The 19,541-nt window shown below is 42.2% G+C and overlaps 1 protein-coding gene across 1 annotated transcript in view; it reads left to right on the forward strand.

Annotated features, from left to right (window-relative positions):
* GPC3 (glypican 3) overlaps nt 1–19,541 on the forward strand; it is a 612,880-nt gene that overhangs the window by 338,337 nt on the left and 255,002 nt on the right. The window contains exon 3 of the mRNA XM_007950725.2: nt 5,164–5,858. Coding sequence (XP_007948916.1) covers nt 5,164–5,858 — 695 coding nt within the window. The remainder of the gene's footprint in view (nt 1–5,163; nt 5,859–19,541) is intronic.

Here is a 19,541-nt window from a genome sequence, read left to right on the forward strand (position 1 = left end):
CATGGAGTTGATTGCCAGTCTCATCATGGGGAATAACTACCACCAGCTGCCAGCCACTCAACCAGGCCCAGCCAAGTTGACATACAAACATAACCATCACAGTGACCCTGGAGAACAGAGTAGGACAGAGTAGAATTGCCCCATAGGGTTTCCGTGGTTGTAAATGTTTGTGGAAGCAAACTAACTCATCTTGCTCTCACAGACCTGCTGGTGGGCTCAAATAGATCTCATTTTGGTTAGCAGCTGAATGCTTTAACCACAGCACCACCAGAGCTCCTTTGTAAATCACAAGCACCCCATAAATGTTACCTTTGTTTTTCTCCTCCACAGGAGGACCTGTGGTTCAAAACCAAAGCAAACAAACAAACAAAACAATTTTGTACCCAACCCATTTTGTAGCATTTATGCCTAGGAATGTAAAAATCACCTGCTTCTGTAAGGACTACCATATTCTTAAGGTCTTAAAGGGGACTCCATGGTTCATTTCTCCCTGTCTTCCAACCACAAGTATGCTCTTTGTCATCTGTACTGAGCTCACTAATGAAAATACCCAGAAAAACACATTTCCTTCTGTCTGGGTCTGAATACAGCAACATTAGCACCAAACACTAAGGACTGTCATTTTGCTATCTTGATAAGGTTTATGTCCCGGGGGTTGGTAGAAGTTATTGTACCAGTTACAGAGAGGTAATAGCCTGGCTGCACACTGCGTGCATCAAACTGTGTGTGTGGAGAATTGTGTCCCTTTTTGAGCACCATAATTAAAGGAGAATGTTGACAGTGCTTGAGTATATTCAAATAGTGGTCACCAGGATGGTGGTGAGGCCATTTAGAAACCTTATTAAACTAGGATGTGTACTAGCTCAATTTATTAGAACTCTCTACCTTATCACTTATCTTTCTATATATAGTTTTAAAAACGTTTTAATATGTTTTCTGATCAGTGCCAAATTTTTCACAATGGCTCTTAGTTTACATGGTTTGTTGCAATTTTTTCTGGACATAGCTCTTGATTTCTTCACGGGAAAGAGAAGAAAACCTCCCTAGCTGATGTGTACTACATTATTATCTGACTACCCCTGCTCAAAAAAAAAAAAAAAAAAAAATCAATGGGCTGAATCTCCTTGCAGCAATTCTAGCCCTTGGCTTCATTTCATGAAACCTCAAGTTGCCAAGAAAAGCTGAACATCACTTTTCACCTAGTATTGGTTCCTACAGTTCCCCCAGGAGCCTTTGCTTGAGCAATTATAGTTTGGTCTGTTGTCCTTTGATACAGAAGTGAGGGAGTTGGGCAAAACCATGTGCTAAGTGGATTCCGAGTTGCAGAAGTGGGAGCTGGAAACGTGTGAGCCTGAGGTTAGATTTGAACTTCTGTAGCCTTTTCTACCTGCAATATGCATTGTTGTTATTCTTTCTACAGAAGAGTTCATGATCTTTTACGATTTCCTTTTCCTATTGACCCAGCGGGAGCTCTGGTAGCATAGTGGCTAAGGCACTTGACTGCTAACCAGAGGGCTGGCGGTTCAAACCCACCAGCCACTCCTCGGAAGGAAGATGGGGCAATCTACTTACATAGTGATACTGCCTCGGAAACCCAAGGAAGGGTCACTATGAGTCGGATCCGACTTGACGGCACATAACAACAACAACAACAACATTGACCCAGCAGTGCTAGTAACAGAAGCTAACAACGATAACAATAACTAAACTCAACCTATCAGTTATGGTGGCACAGCTTGTGGAATTTCAGTCATATACCTTGCTCGTTAGAGAATGAATGCACTATACCTGAGATGAAATTTGCCTTGTAGAGAGCTCGTTTCAGGTTAGCTGGAATGGTTGAGATCTACAGCAGTCATCTTAGCTGCAGTCTTTTCCCTTCTCTCACCTGACTCTGCTCCATGGCAAAAGTGAAAGAGGGACTCTGGTTTGCTGGTCTTTGGACCAAAATTTCTTCTGGTAGAATTCCTTTTGCAGAAGGAAAGAAAATGGAAAAACAAGGGGTTTAAAATAGAACTTGGCTTCTATTAAGTTTGTTGAGAATGTCTGTTTGGCTATAGAACTGAGGACAGCCAGAGTATAACTGTACCTGGAGACTCAAGTTTGGCTACTACTTTGCAGCTGTGTGACCCCAGGAAAGTGTTTTAATTCTGCTGAGCCTAGATTTCCTCATCTGTAAAATAGGGCTTGCAATAGCAAAGGATTAGTATAAAAATGAAATATAATACATTTAGAAATGTAAACCCTCAACTATATAGCTTGTGAGTAACTTTTAAGGCAAGGATAGTGTATCATTTGTCTCCCTCTATCCAGCATTTATGTTGGAGACTGTAGATGGCACAAACAGTTAAGGACTTGGCTATTAACTGAAAGGTTGTTAGTTCAAATCCACCTAGAGGCAAAGAAGAAAGACCTGGTAATCTACTTCCAAAAGATCATAGGCATTGAAAACCCTACAGGGCACAATTCTACTCTGAAGCACATGGGTTTACCATGAGTCAGAATCAACTTGATGGCAACTGGTACCAGTACCTAGACTTTATATACTTTTAATATCTAACACAGAGCTTAATATGTGATAAATGGCCACTTACTGAAATTAAAATGTACGAATAGTTTAATGAACATGCTAGTTAAGGTTACGTGTCAACTTGGCTGGGCCTGGTTTTGAGTGGCTGGGCAGCTGGATATAGTTATTCCCCATGATGAGACTAGTAATCAATTCCATGGTGGAATCTACTGTGAGCAACTGAGTAGCTGTCTTAGGAATGTGGTCTGCTTCCAGTATATAAAGAGAAGTATATAAAGAGAAAGATCTTGAGCTTTTTTGGCAGTCTGAATCCTGCATTTGGCTGAGTCTTCATCTCACTGCCCTGTCATGTTGTGTGCCGATCTTGGATTTGTTTCTCGACTTGAACTAATTGGACTGCTGTGTTGTTTGATAATCTTGGGACTCTGTGCCATTTTATTTGTTGACCTTGGGTCTGTCAGCCTCAGCAGCCAGCAACTGCCTGAGTTGACAGAAGCCTCCAGCTTCAGTGGTCCGGGAGCAAGAAGCAGAGATGAAGCTCAAGGTCGAGGGGCTTTCACCCAGCCCCTAGAGCTGACACTTTGAACTCAGACTTTAGCCTCCTAAACTGTAAGAGAGTAAATCCGTTGGTTTAAAGGCATCCACCTGTGGTATTTCTGTTCCAGCAGCACTAGAGGACCAAAACAATGAACGATTCTTTTTATTGGAGTAGATGATATCAAGGCCTCACCCAATGTTTATTTTCAAGGATTGGAAATACATAAATTAGGATATGAGGTGAGGAAGCGACTGTTACAAGATAGATAAACTTTCCAAGAATTGCTTAATGTTTCAAAATAAATAAAACAAACGAATATATAGCAATTGATAGAAAGCCAGATTGTCTTTCTCAAGTGAGCTTGGAAGCCCAGTAGAATTGCATCAGCATCTGTTCAATGTTGCTGGGCAAGTCATAAGGCCAAGAGAAGAATCAAAGAGACATGTTCTACCTTTTGAAGGCTCTAGATAGGAGCTCTGGTAGCATAGTGCTAAAGCACTTGACTGCTAACCAGAAGGCTGGCGGTTCAAACCCACCAACCACTCCTCGGAAGGAAGGTTGGGCAAGCCTACTTCCGTAGTGACACTGCCTCGGAAACCCAAGGAGGGGTCGCTATGAGTCGGGGCCGACTCGTCGGCACACAACAACAACAACAACAACAGACAGATGGTGGTAGCACAACCTAAAACTCACTTCTCCGCCAGGTGACTGAGATGTTGGACTAAGTATTGCCAAGGAGCTGTTGGAGCATAGTCTTTCTAGCAGTCTGAATGAGATGTTGTTGTTGTTATGTGCCGTCGAGTCAGCCTCGACTCATAGCGACCCCTCCTTGGGTTTCCAAGGCAGTATCACTACGGAAGTAGGATTGCCCAACCTTCCTTCCGAGGAGTGGCTGGTGGGTTTGAACCGCTAGCCTTCTGGTTAGCAGTCAAGTGCTTTAGCCACTATGCTACCAGAGCTCCTCTGAATGGGATAGTAATTTCAATTTTCAAGGCTCATGAATTGGAGCCATTTAGAGGAAATATATCATGGACCTTTGCACTTTGGAAGAAAAGGAAAGTACTGAGTTAATTTTAAATGTCTCAGGAAAGTTGGTTATTTTTTCATTTTTTTAACTGTTGTCTTATTTTTTGAGAAACCTACCATGTGTTGGTTTTTCATTCCCTCACATAAATGTGGAACTCTGATTATTTTGGTAATTTGTGTCTGGGAGTGTTTCTGTTTGAAGAAAATGATACAGTGACATTACTGTGTTCTCCCTCCAATGAATGGCATTAATAGGCTCTTCTGCTGAGGGGTAGGGACAGCAGATGTCATCATGAAATCTTGAACTCTTTTGTGTATACAAGGCTTCTAAGCCATGTGGAAGCTGAGCTTACCAGGGAGACTTAGCAGTTATCTTTCCAGATGTCCTACTTGCAAATACCAGAGGGGTTATCTTTAATATCAAATATATAGATAAGTGCATGGATTGGTTTTTCTATCCAAATACCCATCAGCAGATAAATTCCATTTCCAGGTCTGGCAGCCTGTCAGATCATTCCCTTTAAAACTGTCTGGAGAAGATCTACAGAAAAATGATTAAATTCATGATAACTTTTATTCTTGGCTAGGAACTGACTGCTCCTCCAGGGATGAACAGGCGTAACCTGTTACGTGAGTTTATACAGTACATGGTTTATTGTCATATATTTACCTCTGTCTAGAAATGAAATGCCCTGAAATATAATTTCTTTGTAACTGAATAAATCAATGAGAGAAAGAAAAATAACTTCTCATTTGGCAATTTTTAATCAGTATATTCATGAAAGGCTGAAATGTTAACTGAATCCTGTTTTTTGTCATTTGAAAATGTAATTTGTGTGTTTAAGAATTTATGTGCATATGAGAATTTGGACTTCATGTTTTGGAATAAAAATTGATTTATAGGAAGAAACAACTGCAGAAGTAGAAGCAACAGCAGAAATGAACACAAGTCAATTATTTAAGGCAAATGGGACCTTAATCACCCCAGGAATAGAAAAATCTCAAATTCAATTACACACTCTTTTTCAGGCTTTAATTTGTGGACCTTTCTATATCTCTTATTTTGCAGAGGCCTTTGAAATTGTTGTTCGCCATGCGAAGAACTACACCAATGCCATGTTCAAGAACAACTATCCAAGCCTGACTCCGCAAGCATTTGAATTCGTGGGTGAATTTTTCACAGATGTGTCTCTCTACATCCTGGGTTCTGACATCAATGTGGATGACATGGTCAATGAATTGTTTGACAGCCTGTTTCCAGTCATTTATACCCAGCTCCTGAATCCAGGCCTGCCTGAGTCGGCCTTGGACATCAATGAATGCCTCCGAGGGGCACGGCGTGACCTGAAAGTATTTGGGAATTTTCCCAAGCTTATTATGACCCAGGTTTCCAAGTCACTGCAAGTCACTCGGATCTTCCTCCAGGCCCTGAATCTTGGGATCGAAGTGATCAATACCACCGATCACCTGAAGTTCAGTAAGGACTGTGGCCGAATGCTTACAAGAATGTGGTACTGCTCTTACTGCCAGGGACTAATGATGGTTAAGCCTTGTGGTGGCTACTGCAATGTGGTCATGCAAGGCTGCATGGCAGGTGTGGTAGAGATTGACAAATACTGGAGGGAATATATTCTGTCTCTTGAAGAACTGGTGAATGGCATGTACAGAATATATGACATGGAGAACATATTGCTTGGTCTCTTTTCAACGATCCATGATTCCATCCAGTATGTTCAGAAGAATGGAGGAAAGTTGACCACCACCGTGAGTATCAGCTTAGAGTTAGCATAGGAATTGGGTCCTGTGGGGGTGGGGTGACCCAACCAGCAGCAGGTGCTGACAGCAGTGAAAAAGAATTTTTTGAGGGTGAGCAGGGATTTCAGAACCTGTCAGTGTGTTAAGAGTCCATGGAGTCACAAAGCCTGGCTTTGAATTTTAGTTCCATCCGCTTCTTTGCTGTAGGACTCGGGATGAACCATTTTACCTTTGAGTCTCATTTTCCTCTTTTTATAAAATAATAATAAAGCAAATATCTTCTTCAGAAGGAATTATGTATGTAAAAGCACTTAGCACATGTTTATTATCACCAGTGTTTGTCAGGTATCATAATCCTTGTAGCAACCCTGTGACGTAGGAGCTGTTCTCTCCCTTTTGTCAATGAAGGAGGCAAAATTCAGGTCACCCAGATATCTTTAGTAGAGCCTTGATTCAGAAATTGATCAGATCTCCCTATAATGTTATCAGTAAATTTTCTGATTCAGATTTCACTCTTGAGATCTTAGTCGTGTATATCACATTAGCATTTGGGGTTGTTGTTGTTGTTGTTGTTATGTGCCGTCGAGTCGGCCCCGACTCATAGCGACCCCTCCTTGGGTTTCCGAGGCAGTATCACTACGGAAGTAGGATTGCCCAACCTTCCTTCCGAGGAGTGGCTGGTGGGTTTGAACCGCCAGCCATCTGGTTAGCAGGCAAGTGTCTTAGCCACTATGCTACCAGAGCTCCTAGCATTTGGGGTAGTGACTTTAAACCCAGGAGACCCAGCCAGAACCCACCAACTAAACTTGCACAAGAACTTACATGAAGGCAAAGCATCCATTTCCCAAATGATAAGAACAATCTGAGCCTGCTGGGATTTGTGACAGGAGGCAGGACAGTTCTGGAAGTGAGGCAGCAGTTGGCTTGGCTTCAGCCAGGCATTATTAGCCACACTGTACCTGCTGAGCTAGAGTGCATTCATTCAGAACCGCAGGAGGCACCCTCTTCTCACTGTAGAGACGAACATATGGCCACGGGCTATTAGCTAGATCCTGGTAAGGTAGTGACTGCTTGCTGAATGCTCTCGGCTTTGTAGGAGGAGGCACAGTCATATAAGCCACTAGCATTTTTGAGCTCCTACTACATTTCAGGTCTTCATTGAGCAGTTAAGGAGCCCTGGCAGCTAACTGGAAGTTTGGCAGGTGGAACTCAGCAGCCACTCCATAGGAGAGAGGTGTGGCAGTCCGCTTCTATAAAGATTACAGCCGAGGATATCCTGTGGGGCAGTCTTTCTCTGTCACATGGCATCACTCAGAGTCAGAATTAACAGCATTGAGTTTAGAGTTTGTTTAGTACGGAGAATTTTGGATTCCCTGGGTGATAGATAGGGTTAATGCATTTGGCTGTTAACCGAAAGGTTGGCAGATCATGGACGCTCACAAGCACCTTGGAAGAAAGGCCTGGTGATCTCCTCCCAAAAAGTCAGCCCTTGAAAACCCTCTGGAGGATAGTTCTACTGTAACACATAGGGTCACCATGAGGCAGAGTGAACTTGATGGCAACTGGGTAGTTTATATAATGTTGCCTCAGAGTTACCTGTGAGATCAGTCCTAGTATTGTTCCCATTTTTTACAGCAGGAATAAAGGTCACAGAAGTTAAACACCTTGCCCAAGACTGCAAGGCTGGTATGTGACGAGAGCTGGGGTTCAAACCCAGGCTTGGGTAACTTGGTTGACTTGTGTCACTACTTTGATGCATTGAACCTGCTTGGATACTCTGAGCCATTGCTTACCCAGAATGTGGAGTGCAGATTGGACCATTTAGCCTTGTATTTAAACACTGGAAATACAAAATGATAGGGGTAATTGGTTTCTTTGGTGAATTAAACTGGAAAAGAGGACAGAAATGATGCAATTGTAGGCACGGCTACTTATGGAGCTGCTCTAATTGCCCCATTCATGACATTAGCCATTTAAAACACATTTGCTGAGAAAATATTTTATAGTAAAATGAACGAAATGTCCTATGTAATGATGGTGTTCTTCAGTGGCTGATTATTCCCTTGACTGCTTTATAATTCGAGGCCACAATCTGGGGCCTGTTACAAAAGTAAATCTCACAGAACTAGAAAAATGAAAAGGAAGTGCATTCGTGTGTTCTTTCACGTAGGATCGATTGAGGGACCACTGTGTGTTAGGCACACAGCAAGGGTGCTAAGGGGGATATGTCTTCAGTAAGAGGAGAAATAAAGGAGACAATATTAAAGATGGGATGTGGGAATTTGTAAAGGTTGCCTCTGATAGTTGTCATTTGACAGCAACATAACTGATCTTGGGAACATGTATCCGCTCCTAGTTCTTTTGAATCCAAAACATGGGCTGGGGAGCTGGTATGAGATTGAGGGGCACTGTTTTGATCAGGTGCTAGGAAAGAAGGTTTATCTAGTAATCATTTGTTAAACATATGCTTTGTGCGTGGCACTTTGCTAGGTGCTAGGTGCTATACCCAAGGCATAGTTCTTAAGTCTTCAAAAGGTCACAGTTTAGTTGGCAGACAGATATGGAACTGAATAAATTTTACCATAGTGATGTTCACTGGAATGTGAATGTGGGATGGCTCCTGAGAGATTAGCTATTCCAACCCCATTGATTTACAAATAAACAAATGAGGTTCAGGAAGGTTTGCCCAACTTTATAAAATTAATGGAAGAGTCAGAAGTTCAATCCAAGGTCTTTTGCTGCTACAATCTAGTACAATCTACTACTCTTCCCACTCTTTCTCCCATTAGGCCCTCTCAGACTATTACTCTAAATGGTCCATTAGGATTTTGCAAAGATATAAACTCACTAAAAAACCCAACTCAGTGTTATTGAATCGGTTTGATTCATAGCATTCCCTCCTTAGGTTTCTGAGGCATTATCTCTACAGAAGTAGATTGCCCAAATTTCCTTCTGAGGAGTGGCTGGTGGTTTGAACCGCCAGCCTTCTGGTTAGCAGTCAATGCCTTAGGCACTATGCCACCAGAGCTCCTTTGCAAAAATACAGTGGGCTTAAATTGGATAGCTATATTCGGGTGCCAAACCACTGCTATATTATAGGCATGTACAAACATGTGCTTGCATGTGTGTGTGTGTGTGTGTGTGTGTGTGTTTGTAGGGGGAGTACATTTCATGTCATTTTCATTCAGGAAGGAAAGGCCTTGGCTATCAAGAGGTGCTCAGTGATGCAGTCTCTTTCTGTTTCAGTCATTAAGGGCCTGATTGCTCCAACTCCCAGATGGTTTGAGAGCATGCAGTTGCCCTTCCCTAAGGAATGCCTGAACTGGACCCAAAAGCATACGTACACTCTGCCTTATTCCTGTTTTATGATCACCAATTTTAAGTACTGTGTACCAAGTGGTGGGGGTAGGGATATCATTGGCCAGGTGTGATCCATCCCATCCTCTGCATGTATGCTCCAGAAAGGGCTGGGCCATTTATGGGCATGAGGGGAAGTGAGGCCTGCGTAGCATAACTCTATTCATGTCCATAAACCCGCAGACTGTCCCAGAGCGGCAGCTGATTAAAAGGAAAGCATTTGTGGGATTCTGCTCTAGCACCTTCACCTTCCTGTGGTGATAAAACATAAAACCCTGCCAGTCGTTCCCACTAGGAGCTCATTTGTGGCAAGTGGCCTCTTTGAAAACATGTTCTTCCAGAAATCTCTTGAGACAAGCAATACCACAAGGTCTGTCATATGGGAACTTTGCCCAGTTATTTTTGTAACTCCTGTCCAACCCAGATTATGATTATGATTGGTCTTCGAAATGAATATGGCACCATTAAATTTTTCTAAGTATAGCTAGTTAGTGCTTTAGGGTAGTTTTCATTGGGCTAGTTCTCAGTTCTTCAGACTGTCAAGTGCAGGCATGTGGGGAAAACTTTGGGGTGTGGTTCCTGGCAGCAACCTTGGGAGTTGTATGTATTTAGTTCTCAAATGTATCCTGACAACCAATTAGAGAAACTTGTTCAAAAGCTTCCTGGGGCCCACCTCTGGAGATTCTCATACCTCAGGTCTCTGGAGAGGCCAGAGGATTTGTCATCTGAAAAGATCCCTTCCACACCCCCGCCAAAAAAAATAAAAGAACCCCATTTGATTCTGGTGCTCAACTAGGCTTGAGAACAAATAGTCCCCTTGTTAGGAAGGTGGAGTCCCTGGGTGTACGAACGATGAACACTGTAAAGTGAAAGGTTGGAAAGGTAAGTCCACCCAGAGGCACTTTGTCAGAAAGGCCCGGCAATCTGCTCTGCGAACTCAGCCCTTTGGAGTATAGTTCTGTTCTACCACACAGGGGGCACTGTGAGTCAGAGTCTTCTCCATGGTAATTGGTTGGGTTCTTTGGAAGATAAAGAAACAAAGTTCAGAGACTGGAAGTGAATGACCCAAGTTACACAGGCAGTTAGTGGCGAAGCTGGGACCTCATACTCTTCATGTACTAATTAAGGGTGATATATAGGGATTCAGTGAAATGATAGGTTCAAAGTGCCAGGCACATGGCAGATACTCAATAATTTTCAGTTCCATACTCTTTCTGCCACACTGTTCTAAATGCCAAATGGACAGTGGGTGGTGGTGGTCCTGTTTTTTTCAACTTTTTATTGTAGGTTGAGTGCAAGTTTACAGTGCAAATTAGTTTTCCATTCAACAATTTAAACATGTTTTGCTTCATGACATTGGTTGCAATCCCCTTGATGTAACAACACTCTTCCCACTTCCTCCCTGGCTTCCCTGTTTCCAGTTGTCCTTCTTTCCTGCCCCTTCCTGCCTTCTGAGCTTTGTTTTTGGGTGAATGCTGGCCTTTGGGTCTCGTATGATTAATTGCACTGAAGAGTGCATTGCTCCCTGGTGTTGTTATTCACTTTATAGGTCTGTCTATTACTTGGCTGAAAGTTGATTCCCCGAGGTGGGTTCAGTTCCAGGCTTGAAGGCTGTTTTAGGACCACAGCCTCCGGGGATTCAACAGTCTTTGTCAGACCAGTAAGTGGTTACTTAAACTTGTTTTTAAGTGCCAAGATCTTTTAATGTTCTTTTAGTCCAAAAGAAGTAAATAAAAATATTAAGTCTGTGAAAATGTGTGCATGTGAGAGAGCGAGGGCGGGGGGGGGGGGGCAGGGGGAAAGGGAAAAAAAAAAAAAAAAAAAAAAAGGAGAGAGAAAGGATTTAGTACTGAAAAGTCCAAAGAAGTATCAATGACATGATTGTAAATAAATCCACTTTGACCCTTCATCTACATTTGGCTGTGAAATAGGGTAAATCTTTTTGCCTCAAGTGATTATTGAGTAGGTTTTTAATAGTATTTGGGTAAAAGTCTCACTGTTAAATCACCCTGCTATTAAATTCCGTATCTTACCCCTTGAAGCAAATACAAATATGTACCATTTTCAGTACATATATTTTCAACATGGCTCTTACACCCAAAATGTTGAATGCCACATGCTTCTTTTTAAAATTCAAATGCTTTTATTCTGAAAACTATGTTGTCATTAGCATATACCTCTGTATAGAGTATGCACATCCAAACCACACCCTTTGCCCTTAAGTCGGTTCCGACTTGGAGCAGTCCTGTAAGCACATAATAGAACTGCTGCCATAGGGTTTCCAAAGCTGTAAATCCTTTCAGAAGGCACAGAATGCTTGGTGGGTTCAAATTGTTGACGTTTTGGCCAGCAGCTGAGCACTTTAACCGCTACACCACATGGGCTCCTTGAGTGTATGTATAAACTCAAAACTCATTGCCATTGGGTTGATTCTAACTCACAGTGACCCCCACTGGGTTTCTAAAGCGGTAAATCTCTACAGAAGTAGATTGCCTCATCTTCATCCCAAGGAGCAGCTGGTGGGTTTGAACTGCCTACCTTTTGATTAGCAGCCAAATGCCTTAACCACCACACCACCAGAGCTCTTTTGAGTATATGCATAGCCACTGAGAATTTCGCGTAATTTACCCATTGATTAAGGAGTCATAAGCAGTATGTTGGATATTTATCCCTCTCTAAGAAAGTTTCCTAAAATTGGTATGATTTGGTTTACTCTCTTTTCCCCCAAAGTAATTGCTCACATATTCTCGTGTGGCTGTTTGCACTTCGATTTTTCCACTTGTGCTCATGCATATTCTCTGTTGATTCATGTCAGCGTTTCTCAGTGTTGGCGCTGCTTCTTCCACCATCTCATTACCTTGGCTTATTATATGCTTCATTGAATATTGTGTAAAATTGCAACCTTTCCTACCACTGCTGTTTCTCCCTTTCTTTCCTCATCGCGATATTCATCTGAGCTGTATCTGAAATAGGATTCATTTCAGGAAACATTTATAGGGCATCTAATTGTGGAGTGGCTGCAAAGATGACTGTGACTCCATTGCTGCCCTCGGGGGTCACTGGGCTGGTAGGTGGCAGAGCTGGGCTTCTGAGCTGACTCTGTCTGACTCCAAAGCTCATGCTCTTAATCACTGCTCTATATTGTGCTCTTAGTCTCACTCTTCTTTACCAGAATCCTCATTCCCCAAACTCAGACTAAATAGGTTTTTATTACATTATTTAATATCATGTATTACTGCCTACTGTTTTTCCAGCTGCACAATCAGTTTTTTAATTCACTCTCTCTCCTTGGAGACTTTCACTATAGTATTTCCCAATTCCCTTTTGGTACCATTCTGAAGTACTAAGAGGCATGAGATTTCTAGTCTTCTTAATACTTACAGGCACAGGGTCCTTTCTAGGGGAGGACAGAATGTTTGTGTAGGTGATGGGAGTCATGGTCACATGCTCAGGTGGCTGTGCCTAGAATCTACATGTGCATTGCCAGTGGCGACAAATAGGTTTCCTTCCAGTTGCAGTGGTTGAAATCTTCCCATCGGACCCACAGAGTTTTGAATGCATCTGCCTCTGATTCTGGGCATTAACAGCACATCCAGATCTCCATTGTGGAGTTCTCTTAGTGGGAGCACTGCCTACTGAGAATATAACATACTCTGGTGTCTGAGGACATCCATTTCCTTTGCTAGAATTCTGAAAACATCATCAGTGGAGTCAGTGTTTATTTATGTTTGGTAGGAAGCTCTGGGGGAAGATTCCCTGTTGATCCTCAATAATAATTCGCTCTATCAAATCCTTATATTTTGCTGTCTGTGTGAGTGACTGGAACTCGTCGGAATTTCTAAGATTAGCCCTACCTTCCTTTTTGAGTTTGAAGGCTGAGGTTATTTCTCAGGTGTCAGAATGTCAGTGTTTTTCTCCTCATGCTGTCACTTTGGACTTCCCATGTTTTAGTCTCAGGTATAGCTACCTTGTCTGAATTCATACAAGCTGCTTTCAGAACCAAGGGGTTTGCAAGTGCTACAGGCATTAACTGGCTTACTCCCTAATTAGTGTTTGCAGGTCAGCATCTAGAACTGTGGTAAGCAACTTTCTTTGCATGAGATCCATTTCTGGAAAGACAAAATGTTTACAGCTGTCATCCTTCTTTCATTCACAGTGAAAATTGTGCTATTGACTGCCATCGGGAAAATATATAGTCTTTAAGCATAGATTACTTATTGAAGAGAAGAATGCAAATGAAGAAAAGGCACTAAGTGTCAATGCCAAGGCAAGTTTCAAAATTTGGTCACACATAGGGAATGTTTCAAATATTGCATCATGAAATCATATGTATATTATATTAGAAAGGTAGGTGTGCTCTTCACTGTTGGAAAATCTCTGGCCTTGCCCTTGGCAAGAAGTGACAGCAAGCTTACCAGCTGTTTAGATGTTCTGAATCTTGAGAAAAAAGTTTTACCCCGTTTTTGTGGCCTGTGGACCAAGGGGGCAGTACCACATCCTTAATAACTGTGAAAAATCTGAGACTTCCCCCCTACCTACAGGTTAATAGGTTAGCCTGCCACAGTCATGGATGCTGTCAGAAGACACGACGCTCCTGGGTCCGTAGTCAGAGTATCAGCATTTGTGCCAGTTCGCTGAATGCCACTTCACACAGGGCAGTGCACGGAGGGCCATTTGACACCTGCATACCCCGTTGGTTGTGTTTCAGAAGAACCTTGAGCTTAGTAGACTCAAATCGTGTACACTGCATCATGAGCATGCCTGCCCATCCTCTGAAGGGAGACACCGTCTTCCAAGGCTGTTCACTCTACAAACATCCTTGAAAAGATAGTCTGAAGCAAAGAGCAGGAAGTGCCTCCGTTTGGCAGATGTGCAGAAATGCAGGAGATCCATGGAGAATTGTCTCCCAACACATGGTCCCCCACTTTTGATGCCTGCAGACCCTCTCAAGTTCTCCAGGCTTTTGGAAGATCGGGCAAGGAAGTGAGAAGTTAGTAGGAGGCTGAACTAAGTGTCTTCTACTAACTTCTAATTTCTTTGCCGAAAGGCAGGTCTGTGAAGCACCTGTTAGAGAGTAGTGGAAGGCACAGCCAAAGACTGAGAACAGTGGCAGTTTCCTCCGCTCTGTAGAGAATATGTTAAAAGAAGGTGTGAGAGGGGCACCCTATTCTTACCTCTTGTTAGGAGTAAACTCTGCTACTTGGGACCTCCAGCTTCTTTCAGTCTCCAAGCTGTTTCCTTTCTTGCCTGTCCAGGCTATGGGATTGGGAGTTTTGTGTTTTTAAGGGACTGGTTGAATGAAGTGTTCTCTGTTACTGCACTTCTAAGGAGAAGTATGTGCTAAGTGCAGAACAGTAAGAAGATACCTACTGGGAGTCACCGGGGGACTAAGTCATCCTTGGAGGTTATTCAGACAGATTAGAAAGGCAGAGATCTTTGCCCAAGTGGGTAGAAGTCCAGAAGGCATCCCCACGACCTGATCTTCTAAGAATCTATACGCTTTCAGGATGACAGTGGGGTGTCCAGTGTGCCGTTTTTATGTCGCACAGCCAGGGAATCTGAGCACAGTGAAAACAGCATCCTCCCTGGTGGGGCCACAGAAGCCTCTTGGTCCTTGCTGTCTTCATTGCAAAAGCCGAAACAGCTCAGACAACATGTCTTGTACACAGTCGTGTACACAGTGATTCCTTTTTTCTTCACTTGGAAAAAGGTTACTCTTAACAACTGTGGTGCTACCTCATTTACTCTCAGTAATGCCACAGGTAACCTTGGCTCGCCGACCTCTTGTACGCACACATTTTGTTAACTTGCTCAGGTCCCTGGCAGAAAATGCTTTGGACTTGGACTGGTTCTTAAAAGGACAAATACCCGCCTCCTCCAACCTTAAAAATTGAAAACACATTTTGATCTTCAGAGAAGCATTTTTCAATGAAGTGGCACTGTGGTACAGTCATTTCCTTACACGAAGGGATGGTTTTAATATTTGCTGTAATAAGGAGTTTCACAAAAGGGCAAGAAGAGGGCATGTTGGGTGGATTTCTTCAAGTGGATTGCAGCCTTTCTGTGATAAAATACAGACGTCACCATTGCAAGCAGCCTCACTGTGCTGAATGCTGGGTGCTGGGTCTGAGTGCTGACCAAGCCTTTCCTTGTTGGGAGGAATGTCAGTGGACATCCCCTTTCTTTAGGGGCAAGTCCAGTCTTCTTAACCTCCTTTCAAAATGTCCTTTTGGGAAGTGGATAATTCAACCAGGCTGCTTTCATATTTCACAGGGGGCGGGGGAAAGGTTGATTCTGCCTCCTTAATACCCAATTCAAATCCTTTCTGGAGAACATTCAAAAACTGAATTAATTTTTCCTTTTCTTCATTCCACACAGAATGCCTGAAACAGATAAAGTAGGAAACGGAGTCATTATATTTGGGCTCTGTCTATTATCATTTACTGACTGAGAGTCTATCTAAGCCTTTCTGCTTTTTGCAGATAATTAATTTTGTTCCTAAATGTAGGAAAGAGTGATTGTAATCAGCATGTTTGTACTTTCATCCACAAATAGAGCCCATCAAAGATATGCGGTATGAATAAACCTTGTAAAATATGCAGTCCAGCACTGTTGGAAGTAAAAGTGCTATCTTTTCTTTTTCCAAGAAAAAAAATTCATATATATGATTTTTTAAGTCGTTCTTGCTTGTCTTGGTTCATAGATGGAACCCCCCCCTCTTTTTTTTTAAACTCAAGTCTACACTATGGATTATTTTTATCATTAAAGATCATGAAGTAGAGCTGAACGAGGCTTTGATTTGGCACAGAAATCAACTTGTGAACATATCCATCTTTCTGAGACCTGGATGGAGGTTTCTCCTAACACTTCCAGAGTTAGGGAGAGATCAGATGTAGGTTAGAGGCTCCGACTCATGGACCGAAACCTGAGAGGACAGTGTTTGGGAAGGTATACCTCTGAACTCTTTTGCATGGCTTTTGCCATTTTATCTGGCTTCCTGCCCTCCACCTCTGGCCATTCCCTCCCTACTTGACGGAGGCAGACTGCCACATCTTTCTTCTGCAGAGTGGCTGATAGATTCAAACCACTGACCTTTTGCTTAGCAGCCAAGCACTTAACCATTACACTGCCAGTGCAAGTATAGAGGGGAATATTTAAGGGTATGAGGGAATTTTGGTGCTTTGGAAATCACCTGCTGTGGGTGAATGTTCTGGGAGATAGCATTATAAGATGTAAAGAGCATGATGATACCAGGTCTCTGTCTTGTGCTGCCATGAATTAGTGGCCTTGGAAATGCAGCTTCTCAATCTCTGGTTTTTATCTATACAGATGGTGATGATGATGATGATGATAAGGGTGAATATATTTATTAACCACTTGCTGTGTGCAAACACGTTTCTAAACCCTTTATGTATTAATGAGCCCTGATGACATAGTGGTTAAAAATGCTCCACTGCTAACCAAAAGGTCAGTGATTCAAACCCACTAGCCGCTCCATGGGAGAAAGATGTGGCAGTCTGCTTCTGTTAAGATTCACAGGCTTGAAAACCCTATGGGCACTTCTACTCTGTTCTACAGGATTGCTACGTGTGATAGTTGGAGCTGTGTGTCATGGCTGGATCACAGTTCTGTGTGGTTGAAGCAGTTGTGATGTGGGTTGTTCCAATGATGGGATCAGATGTATATGTTTTGAGCAGCCAATCCATTGAAAGGGAGCTTCCCTAGGGGTGTGGCCTGCTTACAGTATATTTTTTGGACATCCTGGGAAAAGAGACACCCTTCTATGGATCAGGATACTGTTGTGCTGCCTACAATTGTCCATGAGCAAGCACTCCTACATTTGGCCTGGAGATCTTGGATTCGTCATTCATCGGAGTCAACAGCAGTATACTGCCTGCCAACCTTGAGCTCATCAGCCCCTGCAGCTGCGTGAGTCAGGGAAAGCCTCCAGCTTGATGTTTGATCTGAAAACTTGGGACTTGTGTATGAGCCATTTTCCTAAGATACATTTCTCTTTCTCTATATATAAGCTTTACTGGTTTTGTTTCTCTAGAAAACCCAGTCTAACACACTATGAGTCTGAGTCCACTTGACAATAGTGGGTTTCGGGTTACATGGATTAACTCATTTCATGTTTACAGCAGTCCTTATGAAGAAAGGGTTATCATTTGTACCACTTTATAGGTTAAAAAACTGAGGTGGACAGATGTAGAAGCAGGTGTCTAGTACCAGGAGCTGTTCCTGCTGCTGTTTCCCATGTTAAAGTCCTGTGGTTGATCTCTTGTCCAGGGCCAGACCCAGTGTTAGAAGATGTGGGTGGGCCTTGACTCTGGCTGCAGGTGTATGCAAACTCAGATGGTGAGAATGAGACAGAATTGTTGTTGTTTGGTGCTGTCGAGTCAGCTCCAACTCGTATTGACAGAACTCGTATTCAACAGAATAAAATACTGCACGGCTGTGTGCCATCCTCAGAATCCTTGCTATACTTGAGGCCGTCATTGCAGCCACTGTGTCGGTCCTCCTTGTTGAGAGTCCTCCTCTTTTTCACTGACCCTCCATTCTACCAAGCCAGGAAGTTGCTAAGGGTTTTTCTTTCTGCCTGCTCTCTCAGTTATTGTTTATCCTGTTTCCTGCTTATAGCATATATCACAATTTTATTCCTTTTCATGGGTGAATAATGTCCCATAAAGTACTAAGCATTAGTTTGAGGCTCAGTAAATATTGATAGTTCAACAATATGATATAATTCATATATATGAACCAACCAGAAAGTGAATAACAAATTATTCAAAACTAGATTCTTTACTCAGTCATAAAAAGGAATGAAGTCTTGATACATGTTACCACATTGATAAACCTTGAAAACATCAGGTTAATTGAAATAAGTCAGTCCAAAAAGGGTAAAATATTGTATGATTGCACTTGTAGAAAATATCTAGAAAGGCAAACGTATACAGACCTAAGGTGGTGTAGTGATTATCAGGTGTTGGGGAAAGAAGAGGGAAAAGGGGACTCACTGCTTAGGAGACACTGAGCTTTCTGTTAAGGCTGATGGAAAAAGTTGGAACCAGAGAATGGTGATTGTTTCACAACATGATGAACAGTATTGCCGGCACTATATCGGAGAGCAGAAGAGAAAACGAGACTCCTCATGAAAAAGATCCACGTTAATTATAGTATTACAGTGGAGAAACTAAAAGTTACAATGGCTCTTAAATTTTTAGCTGTGAATTCCTGGCTCAAAGGAAGAAATGATGAGCCCAATCAAATTAAAACACCTTCTGAAAGGATTAGTCTGGACCTATTCTAATTGACTAAATTTTGTCATGTTTTTTCTCTTTTTTGGTGGGATGAGATCTGTAGTTTTCTTGTGATATCTGTGTTTAACAAAACTGTACATACATAAACAAAACCTTTACCATTTCAACAATTTTTACATGTACAGATCTGTGACACTAATGACATTCACCGTGTTGTGTAACCATCACCACTCTACTCAGGACCCCTGACGATTCCAGGTGAATTTGAGGATCAGCCTTTCAATTTCTACAACAAAGACTGTTAGAACTTTGATAAAGATTACATTGGATCTGTACATTAAGTCTTCCAATCCATGAATATGGCATGTCTTTGTATTTATTTAAGTGTTCTTAATGTCTTTCTGTAGGAGCTCTGGTAGCGTAGTGCCTAAGGCACTTGACTGCTAACCAGAAGGCTGGCAGTTCAAATCCACTAGCCACTCCTCGGAAGGAAGGTTGGACAATCTACTTCTGTAGTGATACTGCCTCGGAAACCCAAAGAGGGGTCGCTATGAGTTGGATCCGACTTGACAACACATAACAACAACAACAACAATGTCTTTCTGCAATGTTTTGTAGTTGTCAGAGTACAAATCTTTCACGTCCCTGGTTAAATTTATTCCTAGATATTTTATTATTTTAGATGCTATTGTAAATGGAATTGTTAATTTCTTTTTCATATTGTTCATTGCTGGTGTATAGATACGCAACTGATTTTCATGTGTCAGTCTTGTACCCTGCAACTTTGCTGAATTGATTTACTAGCTCTAGTAGCTTTCTTGTGGATTCTTTGGGATTTTCTATACATATTGGATCAAGTCAGGTGTACTTAGTTTTAAAAGATACTTTAACAAATATATGCTGTACACATTTTCCCTCTTTTCAAATGAGAAATCCAAAGAATGATGAAGCACCCAGCTCTGTAGCTTTCTTATTTTGCATTAAAGCCTTTGATATTCTCTTCCCAAACAGGGAAGGAGTTCCCTGCTAACTAATTTCTGATCTACTCAACTGCCCTATTCCCCTTAACAAATTC

Source organism: Orycteropus afer, unplaced genomic scaffold (assembly GCF_000298275.1).
Source record: "Orycteropus afer afer isolate SDZICR_OR568_19922 unplaced genomic scaffold, OryAfe1.0 scaffold00287, whole genome shotgun sequence".
Lineage (NCBI taxonomy): Eukaryota > Metazoa > Chordata > Mammalia > Tubulidentata > Orycteropodidae > Orycteropus > Orycteropus afer.